General features: G+C 42.3%; 1 protein-coding gene across 1 annotated transcript in view; it reads right to left on the bottom strand.

Moving 5' to 3' along the window:
• Positions 1 to 8013: 8013 nt before the first annotated feature.
• The window catches only part of LOC127576134 (P2Y purinoceptor 2-like), a 48517-nt gene continuing 37609 nt past the window's right edge, over positions 8014 to 18921 (bottom strand). The window contains exons 2-4 of the mRNA XM_052026521.1: positions 15191 to 15213; positions 12423 to 13305; positions 8014 to 8147 (exon numbers count right to left, since the gene is read on the bottom strand). Of these exons, the coding sequence (XP_051882481.1) occupies positions 8014 to 8147; positions 12423 to 13305; positions 15191 to 15213 (1040 nt within the window). The remainder of the gene's footprint in view (positions 8148 to 12422; positions 13306 to 15190; positions 15214 to 18921) is intronic.

Raw genomic sequence — 18921 nt, 5'->3', positions numbered from 1 at the left:
GTTATGGTCAACTTGAACTCCTGCTCCGCTTGTTTTGTCTTTTGGACACCCCTATACCTAACACTGCGTGAGGTTGCTGCTCACACTGATGATGTATTCATTGTATTTAACTCTTTACCACTCTCTCCCAATCTTCTTCCCCTGTGCAGGGGAGCTAGTAGGAGCTGGGTGGGTGAGGGTGTCGTACTGAGACAATAATTAATCAATGACTAGTTAATTAACAGAGTTAATTACATGCTGTCTTTAGAGCTAGTACAGGAGTAATGCCTTGATACTAGCCCGGAAACGTCTATTCCTTTCTGATCTCAAAACCTAAGCAGATTGAGGCTAGCTTCTACCTGGATGGGAGAATGCCTGTAAACACCAGGCATGGTAGTGTAGCAATTAGCGTAATGCTTTACAGCACCAGCGACCTGGGTTCAATTCCGGCCCCATGTCTGCGTGGGTTTCTTCCAGGTGCTCTGGTTTCCTCCCACATTCCAAAAACGTACAGATTAGGAAATTTTGGGCACGCTATGTTGGCGCCAGAAGCATGGCGACGCTTGTGGGCTGCCCCCCAGATCACTCTATGCAAAAAGATGCATTTCACTGTGTGTTTCAATGTACATGTGACTAATAAAGATATCTTATCTTACTATAAATTTCAGCGAAGCATTAGATCACTCCACCCAAGTATCACCTATAAGCTGCATCATATAAATTGTCCCTGTTGTAATGTCTGATATTGACTCTTTAAATTAGACCTGGATTTGGTTCGTTGAGGTGATGATTTCCTTTGGAGAACTGGTTTCGTTACCAGCTGTTATACTGTAAGTTTTTAGCTGAAATATAATTGGCAGTACTGCAACACTAACTGTATGCAGACCTGACCTCTTATACCATCCTCCAACACCCACAAGTTGTACTAAGTCTAAGTGTGATACTTCCCATGCCTTCTGTCATTGTGTTTCTTCTTTATTTACTCCAGCTATACTCAGCTTTTATTCAGAAGGTTGGAAATACTGTGTATATGATTCGGACACTCCAGGTACACACCGTCCCTTAATTGAAATCACAGAAGGATTACACATTTCATCGCCTTCCCTATATCAGCCCTTTACAGGAGCAATCCAGCTAGCCTCCCAGCCTCCTCCTAGACCCCTGCAGATGTTTCCTCTTCAACTACTTATTCAGTTATCTTTGGACACCATGATCAAATCTTCCATCAGGTAGAAGGTACAGGAGCCTGAGGGCATGTTACCACCAGGCTTAAGGACAGCTTCTATCCCACTGTGATAAGACTATTGAACGGTTCCCTTACACGATGAGATGGACTCTGACCTCATGATCTACCTTGTTGTGACCTTGCACCTTATTGTCTACCTGCACTGAACTTTTTCTGTAGCTGTAACACTTTACTCTGTACTATTATTGTTTTTACCTGTACTACATCAATGCACTCTGTACTAACTCAATGTAACTGCACTGTGTAATGAATTGACCAGTACAATCGGTATGCAAGACAAGTTTTTCACTGTACCTCGGTACAAGTGACAATAATAAACCAATACCAACACCAAATCTACTTCCACTCCACTCCAGGCAAAGTATTCTGGATCCTAACCATTTGTACATAAAAATGCTCTTGTCACTTTAGATCTTCTTGCCAATCAGCTTCATTCTGTGTCCCCTGGTCCCTGATCCTTCAACCAATTGGAAAAATTTCTCTCCACCCCTTTTGTCTACATCCTTCATAATTTTAAGTACTTCTATCAGATCTCCTCTCAATGTTCTGTTCCCATCTTCACCATTCTATTTACGTGACTAATATCCCTTCTCATTTTAAGCTTTTCTGCACCCTCTCCAAAGACTTTGCATCATTTTTTCATTCATTCAGGGAATGTGGGCTATGCAGGCTGAGCTAGCATTTACTTGTCCATCACTAATTGTCCTTGGGAAGTTGGTGGTGAGCTGCCTTCTCAAACCACATCAGTCCTTGATGTGTGGGTATACCACAATGCTGTTAGGGAGTTCCAGGTCTTTAACCCAGCGACAATGAAGGAACGGCGATATATTTCCAAGTCAGGATGGTGTGTGGCTTGGAGGGCAACTTCCAAGTGATGGTATTCCAATCCTTTGCTGCATTTGTCTTTTTAGTTGTCAGAGGTTATGGGTTTGGAAGGTGCTGTCTAAGGAGTCTTGGTGAGTTGCTGCAGTGCACCCTGTAGGTGGTACAAACTGCTGCTACTGTGCATTGGTAGTGGAGTGAGTCAATGGGTGTGAATGAGGTATCTATTAAGCGGACTGCTATGTCCTGTGTGGTGTCGAGCTTCTTGAATGTTGTTGAAGCAAGTGGAGAGTATTCCATCCCGTTCCTGACTTAAGCCTTGTAGATGGTGGACAGGTTTTGGGGAGTTAGAAAGTGAGTTACCCACCACAGGGTTCCCAGCCTCTGGCCTGCTCTTGGACCCACATTGGGTATATCGTTACTCCAGTTCAGTTTCTTAAAGGCTGTGCCCAGAACTGGATACAAGCTAGCATTTTATAATGGCTCCTCATGCCCTGCTAGTTCTTGCACTCTATGCCTCTATTTATAAAGCCCAGGATCTTGCTCACAATGTGTAGGTGTGTGGTAGAATCTGGGAGTAGTCAGCGGGAATGTAGAGTGAACAAAACTGGATTGATGTTGGATCAGTGTAAATGGATGAGAGAAACAAAGGACTGCAGATGCTGGAATCTAGATGATAAACATGACGATGCTGGAGGAACTCAGCAGGCCAGGCAACATCCGTGGAGAAAAGCAGGCAGTCAATGTTTCGGATCAGGACCCTTCTTCAGGACTGAGGATAGGAAAAGGGGAAGCCCAATATATAGGAGGGAAAAGCAGAGCAGTGATAGGTGGACAAAAGAGGGGAGGCGGGGTGGGCACAAGGTGGTGATAGGTAGATGCAGGTGAGAGATAGTGACAGGCAGGTGCAGGGGAGGAGGGGAGAGCAGATCCACCAGGGGATGGGTCAAAGGTAAGGAGAGAAAGGGAGAAAAAGGTAGGGAAAAAGAGGCTAGGAAAGGGAAGAAGAAGCATGGTGGGGGGGGGGGTGGGGGGTGGGGGGATTGTGGAGAAGGAGGGTGGGGATTACCTAAAGTGGGAGAATTCAATGTTCTTGTAAATGGATGTTTGATGGTTGTCGTGGACTCAGTGAGTTGAAGGCCTGTTTCCATGCTGTATGACTCTATGACTCCCTGACGTTCATTTGCCATTGGATGAAGACAGTTCAGTTTTGGCTATAATCTCCACCCTGCACCCCCCACCCCCTCCCACCCCATCAATGGATAGATTGTTACCCTTGCAATCCAGAATCATCCCACAACATTAATAGTCAATTTAAAAGAGGAGGGTTAGAAGAAAATGATTGCAGAGGGAAAGGAGAACTAAAGTCAGGATTAAATATTGTTTCTAATTGTCTTGAAGAGATTTCAAACAACATTCCTCTGAACTGATTGCATTTCCAACAGGTGCATATATATTTGTAATGCTCTGTTGACTGGCTATGAATGGATAACTATTCACTATGACAATGAAGTGCTGGATGTTCACAACATTAAAGTTATCCAAGCGATTTTCAGAACCTCAGCAGAGGGGTTTCTTCTAAGAAAAATGTTATTTGTTAGACCAGTCACTGTGCAATTTTGCTTTACTTTAAACTGTCATTTTATTTTCAGAGCTTGTACAAAATAAAGTCATATTTTACTGAAGTTCACCAAGATAGCAAGCGATGAACCAAAATTTACAATTGTAGTGAGGGGATATTTGAAGTATGACATGCTAAGCAGGTGTGATCCTATTCCTTCTGACCTATTCTAGCAAATCCATTGACAGATCAGGGAACATGCTGTTTTCTAGTACATTAAATTCTTGGAACAGCTTGTGAATATCTAAGCAGCCTTCTAACTCCACCATCTCATCTTGTTGGGGAAACTTGGGCTATTGCAGACTATAACAATCTGCAGTGCAGACTGTTAAAATCTAGTTCATTCAGAGGCTGCTGAATGTAAGAGTGGGTTAAAGCTCTATCAGTGGCCAGGTTGGGAGCTTCACTGAGCCAAAACCCCCATCAAGGTAAGTTGGAGGAGGAAAAAGGGAGATTTAACAGAAGACTATATGGAATGAGCTGCCAGAGGAAGTAGTAGAGGTGGGTACAATTACAACCTTAAGAAGACATTTGGACAGGTACATGATTAGGAAAGGTTTAGAAGGATATGGGCCAAATGCAGGCAAATGGATTACCTCAGTTAGACAATTTGGTCGGCATGGATGAGTTGGGCCAAAGTACCTGTTTCCATGCTGTGTAACTCTATGACTCCTGCTGCTGACCTCCAACTTACTGGCGTTCCCATATAATTCTTCTTATCTTTAATGGATGGAAATACTCCATCACACTAAAGATCAGGCTTCTTATTTAACAGAGAACATAAAAAATCCACAACTGCGTTAATCTCATCGGAGACGTCATTGTCCTCCTCCGAATATCAAAATAACAAGAGCCTACTCTAACATAAATTGGACATCATTTCAACCTCAGTGTCTGACAGCAGATTTTTCTCCCATTGTAAAAGCCACCCTTTAAAATAAATGAGATTAAATGTTGGATGGGTTCTGCAATGGACAGCCAATTCCCTCTCTGTCTCCCTACCCTGGGTGACGGTTACAGCCTTGACTCAGAGGACATTCGAACTAGAAGCAGGAGTTAGACATTGGTGCCATTGTGACTGCTCCGCCATTCAACAAGATTGTAGCTGATCTTTTACATCAGTGCCACTTTCCCATAATTCCCTTCATACTTATATCTTTCTTGAGTAGAGAACTCCAAATATTCACCACCCATTGGGTGAAGAAACTTATCCTTATCTATGTCTTCAATGGCTGACTTTGACACCCCAGCCAAAGAAAACATTAACTCTGCATCTCCTCTACCAAGCCCTTAAGAATTTTGTATGTTTCAATCAGACCGCCTCTAATTCTTCTGAACTCTGGAGATTATTTACGTAGTCCTCTTAATCCTCTCTCATACCACAAACCAGCCAATTTAAGAATTAATCTGCTGAACATTCACTGCACTCCCTCAATTGCAATATATCTTTCCTTTGTAGGGAGCACAAACTTGTATGTAATTTTCCAAATATGGTTTCAACATTGCTACACAATTGGAGCACGACATCTCCACTTGTGTACTCAAATGCTCTGGCAATAGAGGGCACCATCCCGTTTGTTGTGCCTGCATGTGAACTTTCAATGGTTCAAATAGAAGGTCATCCAAATCTCTCTGAATACCAACACCTTTCACTCTCTTGCTATTTAAATATTAGTCCACCTTTCTACTTCTTCTGCCAAAGTGGATGTTTTCACATTTTTCCATATTATATTCCATCAGCTATGTTCTCACCCATTCACTTAGCCTGGCTATATCTGCATGAAATCTCTCTAAATTCTCCTCAAAGCCCACACTGTCACTTGACACTTGTCTTTGAATCAGAAGTCTCAAGCACCATGTCAAAACCTTGATCATACGCTCAAAGTTTTTACCAGTGCAGTACTGAAGAAGTTCACATGTAGGCGCAGCAAGGAACCAGTATGTTGACCTTTATTCTGACACCTACTTCTTAACTCTCCAGCATAAGGAATTGGCCCCTCAGGATCTACACTACGAGTCACTCTCAAAATCTGATATGCTTCAATGAGATGACCTCTCATTCTTCTAAGCTCCAGTCAGCATTGATCATTCCAGGAATCATTCTAGGAGCTTTACATTGCATCACCTCCAAGACAAGTATATCTTTCTACAGGCATGCGGACTGAAACTCCACCCAGTACTCCCAGTCCTCACCAACCACCTGTATAAATCGAGCAACTTTTCCTAATCCTTATACAACCACCCTCATGCAATAAATACCTTTTGCTCCACTGCCCTTTCACCAGTGGAGAAAGATTCCTGGACATCTAGTCCACTGTTTATTCCTGTACCCTCAACATTTCCAACAGGTAAAAATGCTTGAACAAGCTTTGGCTGTTTTCATTAATAATTGAAATGGCACCATCGTTAATACAAAAAAATCCAATGTTTGGCAATCTCATCCTATCAGGGTGCTTGCTGAAATTATTTCTCACTCAGACCAGGAATACTTTTCTTCTGCTGCAACACAAAGTTCACATCATACACCATGGTGCTCTTTAAATAAGAGCCAGAGAAGGGGAAACTAAGTTAGTGCATCGGTGAAAATATGTTTATAGAATTAGATGGTGGAAACAGAAGCTAGTGTAGATGTAATCAAAACATTTCCTCTCCTTGACCAATTTTCATTCTTATAGAGGAAACGTCACAACTAAAAGTGTGATTGGAAGGTGCCTGGGATGTGCTGTCAGTGGGGTTGGTGGAAGCGGATACAATAGCAATGTTTAAGAGGCATTCAAACAAACACCTGAACAGGTAGGGAATAAAGGAATACCGATCATGTGTAGGATTAGTTAGATTGGTATTGACATGGTGGGCAAAGGGCCTGTTCCTGTGCTGTATTGTTCTGTGTTGGAAAGATTCATCGGTAACAGGCAGGAACAATCAATCGGTCACAGACCATCATTCAGAGAAATTACTTTTAAGTTCAGCAGAAGGTGATCTGGACACTGAACCTCTGAGCTGATTTATTTGGTTTGAAGGAGATCAGTGTTTGCAAAGATTATAGAGTCACGACAGAACCTTAAATGTAATATGCACAGTTTTTAAGTGACCATAAAATCAGGCAATATTTGATTTTGGTGGAAAAGAATAACTCATAATAATCTCCCCTTCCCTTGGAGTTTATTTCTGTTGATCAATAATGTGTAGCAATGAAAGCTGATGGAAATGAATGGTGTTAAGCATAGCGGCTTCTGGTGTAATGGTAAATGGTCATATAGTCTTTCTGTCTAACCTGCTTGTGTCAGCAGTAACAACAATTGGAAACTATTCATAGGGACTGGGGACAGGGCTGATAATCAGTTATAGAACTGCCGCTGACCTGCTGTATCATCTGACTAATCAGAAAAGTGCTCATAATATCACAGTGTGCCGCAGCTGTATTTTATCCTTCATGGTGTCACAGACATGAATTATCTGTTGGAATTGCTGTGAGTTTAGAGAATTGCTTGATAATTAACCACTGACCAGAGTCACAGAGACACACAGCACAGAAACAGGTAAGCTTATGTGAGACACCAAGTGCTTAATACAGCAGAAAGAGTAAAGGAAGTGTATGAGTGAAATTCAAAGGGAAACCAGGACAATCTGACCAAAATGTTTCAAGCTTCCCTGGTCACATGAATGGTGCCAGTGGATTAGATGATTGCCAAAATTACACCTTTGTTTAAAAAGAGTTAAAGGATTCCCCTACCCTGAGAAAAAGACTGTGACCATTCATCTTCTCTATGCACCTTTTGATTTTATATCGCTCCATAAGGTCACCTTTCAGCCTCCTACGCTCCAGGGAGAAAAGCCCCAGTCTATCCAGTCTCTCCTTATAACTCAAGTGCTCCAGTCTTGGCAGTGTCCTTGTGAATCTTTACTGCACCCTTTCCAGCTTAACCACATCCTTCCTACAGCTGGGCAACCAGAACTGCACACAATACTCAAGTGCAGTCTCTCCAGCATCTTGTACAGCTGGGCTAAAATTAACTCCTTCTACACTGTATGGAAATATGGTTTCTTACAACAACCAGCCAGGCACTGGATGTGAGGTGCTGTAGTCCACCAGCTCCATATATCCACTGGTTGGAAGGCTCCATCAGATTTGCCTCCTTGGTTCGGATGAATGCTCAGGCTACCTGTGGTCAGAATGTACAGTGACTTCTGCCAAAAGCAACATCTTTTAACTGGGTAGTTCTGGCATTGCTGTCTCCAGAGACATCCAAGTAAATAACCAGTTCAAGCACCTTTTGAGACTTCTGCAGGCAGCAGCTCCACCTCCTCTGCCACACAGCTCTGCTGCAAGATATTGAGATATTGTTCATAGCTGTAATCTGCACAACTGATTAACATTAGATCCAAAATCCAGCAAAGTTTTAAATATATTACTCAGCATTACAAAACCAATAAATTGCCACGTAGAAGGTTGCCTTCTGAGTACTTGCAATAAATGACCTGGGAACCCAGGGTTAAAAAAGAACTCTTTCAATTCAATGTGTACCCTGAAATCATGGAACAATAACTGGGTGTTATAATTAACAAATATGACTCAAATTAGAAATTATTACAAAATGTTTTATTGAACAGTTGTTCATACAAAAATGTCATAAAATTCCACTCATTGTAATGGAAAAACAAAAATAAGTGGTTTGTTCTGGGATCATGAATTACATAGAATCATGAGTTACATTAAAAAGGATTTTATGTACATTAGTCGACATTGCAAAGTTAGTAACTACACACAAGGGAAGCCACTTTCTAAATGCATGCATCAAAGACAATATTACCGCAATGCAATGCCTCAGGCCAAGTTTAAAATGTATCACAGAATAATGGGAAGTGGATTCTAAACAACCAGTTTATCGCTCAGTGATTCATCATCTGTAAAAAGATCACCTGAGTACCCAAAATCAAGTGTTTCCTCACAGAGCGAGTCCCCAAAGCAGTTTCACCCCACTACAGCAATACCAAGAACAGAATTTTGGAAAGGGATGGAAAATGTATCTCCTTGGACACCAAATTTGAATCTTTTCCTCAGCATCCAACACTAGACTTCTCAATCCAAATGACAATATGCACTATACAAAAGCCCAGCTACTTTGACTGATACCAGGGAAGGGCTGAAACAGTTTGCAGCCTCCAGCACAAAGGCAGCCATCATTAACTTCAAAGTAGACAATATGCCACAGTTCTGGTTTTTAATTTTCTGCCCTTTCTTTTCTTTATTCTCATATTTTGAATCATGTTTCTTCTTGCATTTTAACCAATGTGATTTCTGGAGGAAGTACTTCTAGCTAATGAAATAGCAGACACTGGAATCTCACTGCATTGGGCAATGAGTTTGAAATTCGCGTCCTAACATGCAGGACACACCTCCATGTCAATGTGACATTAATCACTTCTTGTATGTTTTGTGACCTTAAAACAATGATAGCACCAATAATTTGCACTGTGGTACAATAGACTAGCAAATAATAACATGGTTTAAAGAGCATAAATGACTATCAATGGATTCTTCTTCCAAGCAGATTAGGCATTGAACCAATTTCTTTATTCTGTAACTGAAGCCTAGAAAATGGGCCTGGAGTCATGCTACCTGTGGGTGACCTCCCGTTCACTTTACTACTGAGCAGAATTCTGGCACCAGTGCACAGTGGAATCACTCAAAGGTACTATTCAGCATTGGTACTATTCAGCATTGGCACTAACAGCAATCTTGATGAATTAAAGCATTTCCCTTTATTGTTCCAGTATAAATTCCAAATTAAACTGCAGCAATGTTACTGATAAACAGATGCATTTTCTTTTATAATTGCTGGTTGTCTCCTGCAACTAATTTCAGATGTGAAGCATCAGCCCCATTTTAACTAACAAAAACCAACAGCATCTACCACAGTAGGGATTGAAGGTTAGACCGGTCTCTCTGAAGGGTGAAAATTCAAAATGCCTAATACCCTTAAATCTCAGATTGTTTTATTCTTTAATGGGATATGAGCATCAGTGGCAAAGCCAGCATTTACTCCCCATCCTGATTTGCCTTTCTGGAGATAGTGGTGAGTTACCTCCTTGAACCTCTGCAGTCCAGTTTGAGTCAGTGTCTTGATTTCCTTGTACTTTTCAAGGTTTTTTTTAAATGATTGCCTGGGATCTAATATTCATTTCTGGGTATCTCTGTCAGATGAAGCAATCCTGTTGAATTTTTCACAGATGATTAATATGTCAAAGGGAGCATTTACAAAAATCTCTAAAATCAACTCAAAATACAATTAAGATTAATTTACACCTTTGGCTTAAAAAAAGTCTCAAAAGTCTTCACAGTTTACATAATAACAGTATTAAAATATTTTGATAACTTGATACAACACACCAATAAATTCTATTTCGGAACAAAAATGTTAAAAAATGTAAAAATTGTGACCCATTGTTCAATAAGTTTTATTTAACATCTTTGCAACTGGAGATTTATTATAATGAAATAAATATAGGTGAAAACAGCAGTGGCAACAGAGGTCTGATTATTGGAACCGATTCATTTCATAAATGTGGAAACAGATGCTGAGACATGGTCCATTGGAGCTATGGGGGAGAGAAGAACAAACATGAACCAGCTCAGTTGAAGTGATGCAGGCTTTTGTGCGAATTGTGGGAGGGACTGAGGTTGTAAGAAATTCCCCAGTTCTAAAGGTCTGTGAGAGAATGAGCTGGTATAAGAGATCTTATCTTATATTTTTATAACAACTCATAAGGAGAATAACAAGTCCATAGGGTGCATGCTGGCTACCAGTGAAATATTCTCGTTAATCCCACCCCCCTTCTGATTGGCACAGGGGAAGTGTTCTGGGCCCATAACACAAAGGTCAATGGATCAAACCATCCTCTAACTGACACAGACTGGATGAAATCTGGGGCAGATCAGCCATGATCATATTGAATGACAGGACAGACTTGAGGGGCCGAGTGGCCTACTCCTGCTCCTATTTTCTTATGTTCTTATTTTCTCCTTATTTCCCTATACCTGCAGATCACAGTAAGTTTAGAAAGGAGACACAAGAGACTACAGATATGGTAGTCTGGAGAAAAACTGCTGGAGGAACTCAGTGGGTGGAGCAATGTCTGTGGAGGCAAAGGGATGATCAACATTTTGGCTCAAGACCCAGTCTGGAAAGGACATACTTGTATACAGCTGGCTTATTTAGACTAAATACAAAATTAAGGTAAGATAGCAAACAATGGGAATTTGTAACAGTCAGAAAATGTACAAAAGCGTATGGAAATAAAATGATTTTAAATCTCTTCACATCCACTTTTAAGATTTACATAATTGGTACCACCACAGTTTTCAAAATGGCCAGCCCTAAATCAGGAATTTTCCAGCTGTTTTAAAAGCCTTAAAATTCAAATGATGTCAAGAGACACAAATATATTCATATGAAATTCTATCCCCAACTATTTCAACAGCAATTTTAACCCATTTGAATAATTAAAATAGCAGAGAACATTAATCCTTTAAAACATCTCTCATGAAAGGCAAATTGAAAAGAAATCTGTTCAATGTCAGAATTGTGATTGCAACTAAATGCATCAATCAATTTGTGTGCAAATTGACTGAGGTAAGACAGATTCAATGCAAGGGCAGTACAGCAAAGTTTATTCAATGTGAAATTTGATACTGGACAAAATTTTGGTTTGTTTATCTAACCCGAATTTAAATGAGATTAGGCTTTTTGAAGGTGAAATCATTCCCAGAAGTACTTGAGAGTCCATTTGTTGCATTTCCCTTGCCTGCAGCAAACAGGTGCTACTCTGGATTAGCATAAATAGCTTTCCAGTGATACAAAACTCTGCACTTAAAGATGAACATTTGAAGGAGCAGGTGAAAAGGGTAAGGGGAACAAGCAAAACTGTAGCATAGAACTAGATGGGCCAAGTGTCCACCGTCTTTGTTGAAACTTTTATGATGCTTGGTGACCATTTGTCAATTTGTGGGCCAGACAATCCAGGTGAGGCCCTGGCCCCATGAATACACTGCCAGTAAGCAAAGGTGTCCTGGTGCCTCTTGGCAAATCGGGATAGGAAGAAGATTGGCGGGGTCTCGTACTAAACCAATAAAGTCAGACCTAGGAGGACTGAGGAATGATCCTGGAGACAGTCCTGCCTTGGCCAGCCATGGATCAGGGTTCCTTTAGGGGACTGTGGGTGAGCACAGATCTTCCTCCTGATCTCACTAGCAATAAAAGAAATGAAAGGTTGAATTTTGAGCAGTCACCAACAGTCCTTGAAAATAGCTCTGATTGAGCCTTTCCCTGTGTGGTACTAATCTGCAGGGATATGTGGTAAACGTTCCACCTACTTGCACCTAAACACCACATCTGGGTTCCTATGACCATTGTAGGGCAGAATTAAAGCAGCCTCCAGTTTGTTTCTGGTCCGGCTAATTGCTCACATGTGAAAATTGAAAGTCAGATCTTGATTTCAATGGGGAATCCAATGTGTTCCCCACTGATATTCAACTGCTAACTACCACTTTAAAATTCTCCCCTTTAGAACCGGCCTGCAATATCAAATAACGCTAGACACCATCACTACTTCCACTGGTACCTTGCTTTATCTCCTCAAGCCTGATCTCAGTGGAATAAACAGAGTGTGTAATTTCTGTTCCATTGGTTGTCTTTTGGGCTGAAAGCTGATTGTTCTTTTTGTCCACACCATTACCTTTACGTGCCAGCTTACTTCGGTATGTCTGCCCAGCCAGAACATAAAGTATTGGATCAAGGCAACTATTTGCACTTGCTAGGGGCCTGGTTAGTTTGTAGGCCAGGTTGACTGCATCAAGGGTACTGCAGCTCACATGAAGACTTCTGGAGGAGTAGTAAATGGATCGTGTGATGTGGAAAGGTAAGAAACATAAGACAAAAACTGTGAGCACAGTAATAATCATCTTGATTGATTTTTTTCGGGATCTGGCATATTCTGGGCGAATGTCATTGGGTCGAAGGAGTTTCTTAGCTGTGATTCCATAGCAGATCATAACCACGGTGAAGGGGCCACAAAAAAGCAATACAAGCTGGATGGCACTGTAAATCACAAACTTATTGAAGTTTTTTTGATTTGAAGTATCATAACAAATGGTGGTGTTACCAGTAGTTTCAACATTAACAAATACAAATATAGGTGTCTGGAATATTATCACCACAGCCCAAATAACGATGCACACCATCCGGGTATATCGCAGGTTTGACCATCTCAATGACTGCATTGGAAAGCAAACCCCTAGGAATCTATGGATGCTCATACAGGTGAGGAAAAGAATACTGCAGTACAAGTTGGTATAAAACAAAAATCGGACAATTTTACACATAGCTGCCCCAAAAGGCCAGTCGTTGTGTTTGGCATAGTAATAGATCAACAGAGGCAATGATATATCATACATGATGTCTGAGAGAGCTAGGTTGAACATGTAGGTGGTTGTAATGTTCCATGGTCTCATCCGAAATACAAAGACCCATATCGCAAGAGCGTTGAGGACAAGCCCTACTGCAAACACAATGCCATAGGACACAGGAAGGAGAATATACTTAAAATCTTCATTAAAAGTACAATTATGTGAATTCCCCTCATAAGGTTCAGTCATGTTCAAGTCACAAAACCAGGATGGAAGAACTAAATCTGAATTTACAGCCTTAAGCAGAACTGCTCCAACTTCATTTCCGATCCTTTCCTTGGTTCCTGAAACAACAAAGAAAGATTTTTGATAGAGAAAGATTTAGCTCGTAACAAGAAACTTCATCAATATTTTTGATGGCATTTTAACCTCTAAAGCTGTTGCCACATCAGGGACTGATGATAAGGCCACTTCACTGCATGCAAGATACCAACCAGAGCAAGCCATATATGGTCTTTTTTCCAGATGGTGGCTTCCCATTCTGGCTTGTGGAATTAGGGAAAATACCAAGAGAAATCTAGATGCCTCTCCTTCAAGAGCCATAACACAACAAATGGTCTGAACTGCCTACTAATTGAATATCCCAGATGGCTACTCACTTGATTTAGGAATCAAAGAAGTTTACAGTCCAGAAGTAGATAGGGTAGACAGATCTTCCCCATAACAACACTGTCAAAAACAAGAAGACAATGGTTTAAGGTAAGGGGGATGTGAGAAAGAATTTTTTTCATGCAGAGGATGGCTGGAAACTGTATTAGTCTGTCAGAAGGGTGCTGCAGGCCAGTACTCTCACAACATTTAAACAGAGAACATTGAACGGTACGGTACAGTACACCAGGATGCCAATTTAAAATAATCTCATCTGCCTGCAGATGGTCTGTTTCCCTCTAATCCCTGCCAGTTCATATGACTGTCTAACTGCCTCTTAAATGTTGCTATCGTATCTGCTCCCACCACCTCCCCTGGCAGCATGTTCTAGGCACCCACCACTCTCTGTGTAAAAAACTTGCCCCACATATCTCCTTTAAACTTTCCTGTCTCACCTTAAAGCTATACCCTCTAATATTTGACATTTTCACCTTGGGGAAAAGACTATTTACCCTAACCATGCCTCTCATAATTTTATATACTTCTATCAGGTTCCATCTCAGCCTCCTATGCTCCAGAGAGAGCAATCCAAGTTTGTCCAACCTCTCCTTATCTCTTTATTATCTTGGTGAACCTCTTCTGCACCCTCTCCAATGTGCCCACATCCTTCCTGTAATGTGACAACCAAAACTGCACACAATACTCCAAATGCAGCCTAACCATAATCTTATACTGCGGCAACATCTGACATGTGGGAGTTGTTTAAAGACCAGCTTATCAGAATTCAGGATCGGCAGGTTCCGGTAAGGAGTGAGGACAAGGATGGTAAGGTAAGGGAACCTTGGATGACCTGAGAAATCCTAAATTTAGTCGGGAAGGAAAAGGAAGCTAAAATCAGACTGGGCCCTTGTGGAATATAAAGATAGCAGGAAAGTGCTCAAGCAGCCGATTAGGAAGTCCAAAAGGGACCATGAAATGTCCTTGATGAGCAGGATCAAGGAGAATCCCAAGGCATTTTATACTTACATTAAGAAAAAGAGGATAACTAAGGAGATGGTAGGTCCACTCAAGGATAAAGGAGGGGAATTTGTGCTTGGAGTCAGAGCAAGTGGCTGAGGTACTAAATGAGTATTTGCATCGGTATTTACTGAGAAGAAGGATTTGGAGGATAGTGTAAACAGAGTGGGGCATGCTAATGTACTTAAACATTTTGAGATTAGGGAGGAGGTACTGCTGGGTCTTCTGAAAAGCAATGTGGATAAGTCTCCAGGAACTGCTGGCATGTATCACAGAATATTGAAAGAAGCAAGTGAGGAGATTGCTGGGGCTTTGACACAGATCTTTGTGTCCTTTCTAGCAACAGGCAAGGTCCAGGAGGACTGAAGAGTAGCAAATGTTATACCTTTGTTCAAGAAGGGAAATTGGGATAATCTGGCTAATTACAGGCCAGGGAGGCTCACACCAGGGCTAAGGAAGCTATTGGAGAGGATACTTATGGAGAGGATTTTAGCGCATTGGAAAGGCATGGCTTGCTTAGGAACAGTCAGCATGGTTTTGTGCAGGGCATGTCATGCCTTAAAAACTTGATCGAGTTTTTTGAGGAGGTGACAAAGGTGCTCGATGAAGGTAAGGCAGTGGTCATTATCTACAAGGCATTTGACAAGGACCCTCAGGGTAGGTTGATTCAGGAGGTAAAGATGCATGGGATCCAGGGTGAATTGCAAGTTTGGATTCAGAACTGGCTAGCCCATAGAAGACAATGAGTAGGGATGGAAGGCTGTTATTCTGGCTGGAGGTGGGTGACCAGTGGTGTTCCACAAGGATCGGTGCTGGATCCTCTGTTGTTTGTGATATATATCAATGACTTGGATGAAAATGTAGATGGGTGGATGAGCAAATTTGCAGACTACACCAAAATTAGTGAAGTTGTGGATGGTGTAAAGGACTATCAAAGACTGCAGCAGTATATAGATTAGTTACAGAGATGGGCAGAGAAATGGCAGATGGAGTTTAATCCAGGCAAGTGTGAGATGTTGCACTTTGGGAGGTTAAATAAAAGTATACAGATAATGGCAGGCCCCTTAAAAGCACTGAGGTACAGAGAGATCTTAGGATCCAGTTCCATAGTTCACTGAAAGTGGCTACGCAAGTGGATAAGGGGGTAAAGAAGGCATATGGCATGCTTGCCTTCATTGGAAGTAAGTATGGCATGCTTGCCTTCAATATCCCAACAGATAAAGGTGAATATCAATGTGAAGTACTCATTTCATACCTCGCCCACTTCCTCTGTCTCCAGGCATAAATTCCCTTCATTGTCCCTGAGTGGTCCTATCCTCTCCCTCTTGTTTCTAATGTATGTATAAAATGCCTTGGCATTTTCCTTAATTCTACACACCAAGGGCATTTCATGGCTCATTTTAGCCTCCTGATTCCCAGCTTAAGTTCTTTCCTGCTTCCTTTATATTCCCCTGTCCAATTTCAGGTTCTTAAACCTTACATGTGCTTCCTTTCTCTTTTTGACTAAAATTAGAACATCCCTTGTCACCCAAGATTCCCGAACCTTGCCATCCTTGTCTTTCTTCCTCAAAGGAACATGTTCATCCTGAATTCTGACCAGTTGGCCTTTGAACAACTCCCACATGTCAGATGTGGACTTACCCAATAACAGCCACTCCCAATCTATTCTCCCAGCTAATACTGTGGTAATTAGTCTTCCCCAATTTAGCACTTTCCCCCGAGGTCCAGACTTATCCATAACTATCATAAAACTTACAGAGTTATGATCACTGCTGCCAAAATACTCTCCCACTGAAGCTCCAATCACCTGGCCAGGCTCATTTCCAAATACGAGGTCCAGTATGGCCTCTTCCCTGGTTGGACAATCCACATATTTCAAGAAACCCTCCTGGATGCACCTAACACATTCTGCCCCATCTAAGCCTCTGGTACTAAGGAAGTCCCAATCAATACTAGGGAAATTAAAGTCATCCACTACAAAAACTTACTGCTTTTACATCTTTCCATAAACTGCCTTTATCTGTTCCTTTATCTCCCACTAGCTATTGGGAGACCTGTAGTATAACCCCATCATAGTGATTGCATCTTTCTTATTCTTGGACTCACTGGATGAGCCCTCTAGGATGTCCTCGCTAAGTGCCTGATCAGTAGTACAATTCCCCCAGCTTTAAACTTTTTTTTAAACTTTATTTATACATCCCAGTAACAGGCCCTTCGGCCCAACGAGCCCGCGCCACCCAATTACACCCATGTTAACCTACTAACCCGTACATCTTTGGAATGTGGGAGGAAACCGGAGCACCCAGAGGAAACCCACGCAGACACGGGGAGAACATACAAACTCCTGAAAGACAGTGGCAGGAATTGAACCCAGCCTTGATGAGTATGCCACCACCATCACAGACTTTATCAGCAAGTGTGTGGCGGACAGAGTACCAAAGAAGACAATCTGGGTGTTCCCAAACAGGAAACCATGGATGAACCGGGAGATCCACTCCCTACTGAAGGAGAGGACTGCTGCACACATATCTGGGGATCCTGATCTGTACAAGAAATCAAGGTATGACCTTCGGAAAGCTATCAGGGATGCTAAGAGGCAATACCGACTCAAAATAGAGTCCCTGACCAGCCGTCAGTTATGGCAGGGCTTACATGCCGTAACAGGCTACAAGACCAAGTCGGGCTGCATAGCTAACAACAGCGCATCCCTTCAGGATGAACTTAATGCATTCTATGCGCGTTTTGAACAGAAGGGAAGTGGATTGTCGCCACCCACCCTGACAGCCACCAACGCAGCTGAACCTGTGATCACAGTGGAGGACGTAAGATCAGTCTTCCGGAGAGCGAACACGAGGAAATCACCTGGCCCAGATGGTGTCCCTAGCCGTGTGCTCAGATCTTGTGCTGATCAGCTGGCAGAAGTATTTGCGGACATATTTAACCTTTCCCTGCTTCAAGCTCAGGTTCCCAACTGTTTTAAGAAGACTGCCATCATCCCAGTACCCAAGAAAAGCAAGGTAACATGCCTCAATGACTACCAACCAGTGGCTCAGACATCCACCACCATGAAGTGCTTTGAGAGGTTGGTCATGGCACACATCAACTCCAGCCTCCCAGGCAACCTGGACCCACTGCAATTCGCCTATCACCAAAACAGGTCTACAGCGGATGCCATCTTCCTGGCCCTACACTCAGCTCTGGAGCATCTGGACATTAAAGACACCTACGTTAGACTATTGTTTATTCACTACAGCTCTGCCTTCAATACAATAATCCCAAGCAAACGTCACCAAACTCTGAGATCTAGGACTCAACACCTCCCTCTGTAACTGGATCCTTGACTTTCTAACAAACAGACCGCAATCAGTGAGGATAGGCAGCAATACCTCCGGCATGATTATTCTCAACACTGGTGCCCCACAAGGCTGCATCCTCAGCCCTCTACTCTACTCCCTATACACTCATGACTGTGTGGCCAGATTCTGCTCTAACTCCATCTACAAGTTTGCGGATGATACCACCGTTGTAGGCCGTATCTCAAACAGCGATGAGTCAGAGTACAGGAAGGAGATAGAGAGCTTAGTGGAATGGTGTCATGACAACAACCTTGTCCTCAATGTCAACAAAACAAAACAGCTGGTCATTGACTTCAGGAAAGGGGGTGGTGTACATGAACCTGTGTACATCAATGGTGCTGAGGTCGAGAGGGTTGAGGGCTTCAAGTTCCTGGGAGTGAACATCACCAACAACCTGTCCTGGTCAAATCACGTAGAAGCCATAGCCAAAAAGCTCACCAGCGCCTCTACTTCCTCAGAAGGCTAAAGAAATTTGGTCTGTCCCCTTTGACTCTCAGCAACTTCTACAGATGCACCATAGAAAGCATCCTATCTGGATGTATCACGGCTTGGTACGGCAACTGCTCTGTGCAGGACTGCAAGAAACTGCAGAGAGTTGTGGACACAGCCCAGCGCATTACGGACACCAGCCTCCCCTCCTTGGACTCTGTCTTTACCTCTCACTGTCTTGGTGAAGCAGCCAGCATAATCAAAGACCCCACCCACCCAGGACATTCTCTCTTCTCTCCTCTTCCATCAGGTAAAAGATACAGGAGCCTGAGGGCACGTACCACCAGACTTAAGGACAGCTTCCACCCCACTGTGATAAGACTATTGAACGGTTCCC

The sequence above is a fragment of the Pristis pectinata genome, chromosome 11 (genome assembly GCF_009764475.1).
Source record: "Pristis pectinata isolate sPriPec2 chromosome 11, sPriPec2.1.pri, whole genome shotgun sequence".
NCBI lineage: Eukaryota > Metazoa > Chordata > Chondrichthyes > Rhinopristiformes > Pristidae > Pristis > Pristis pectinata.
Note: the sequence above shows the minus strand (reverse complement) of the source record. Positions and strands in the feature narration are given on the sequence as shown.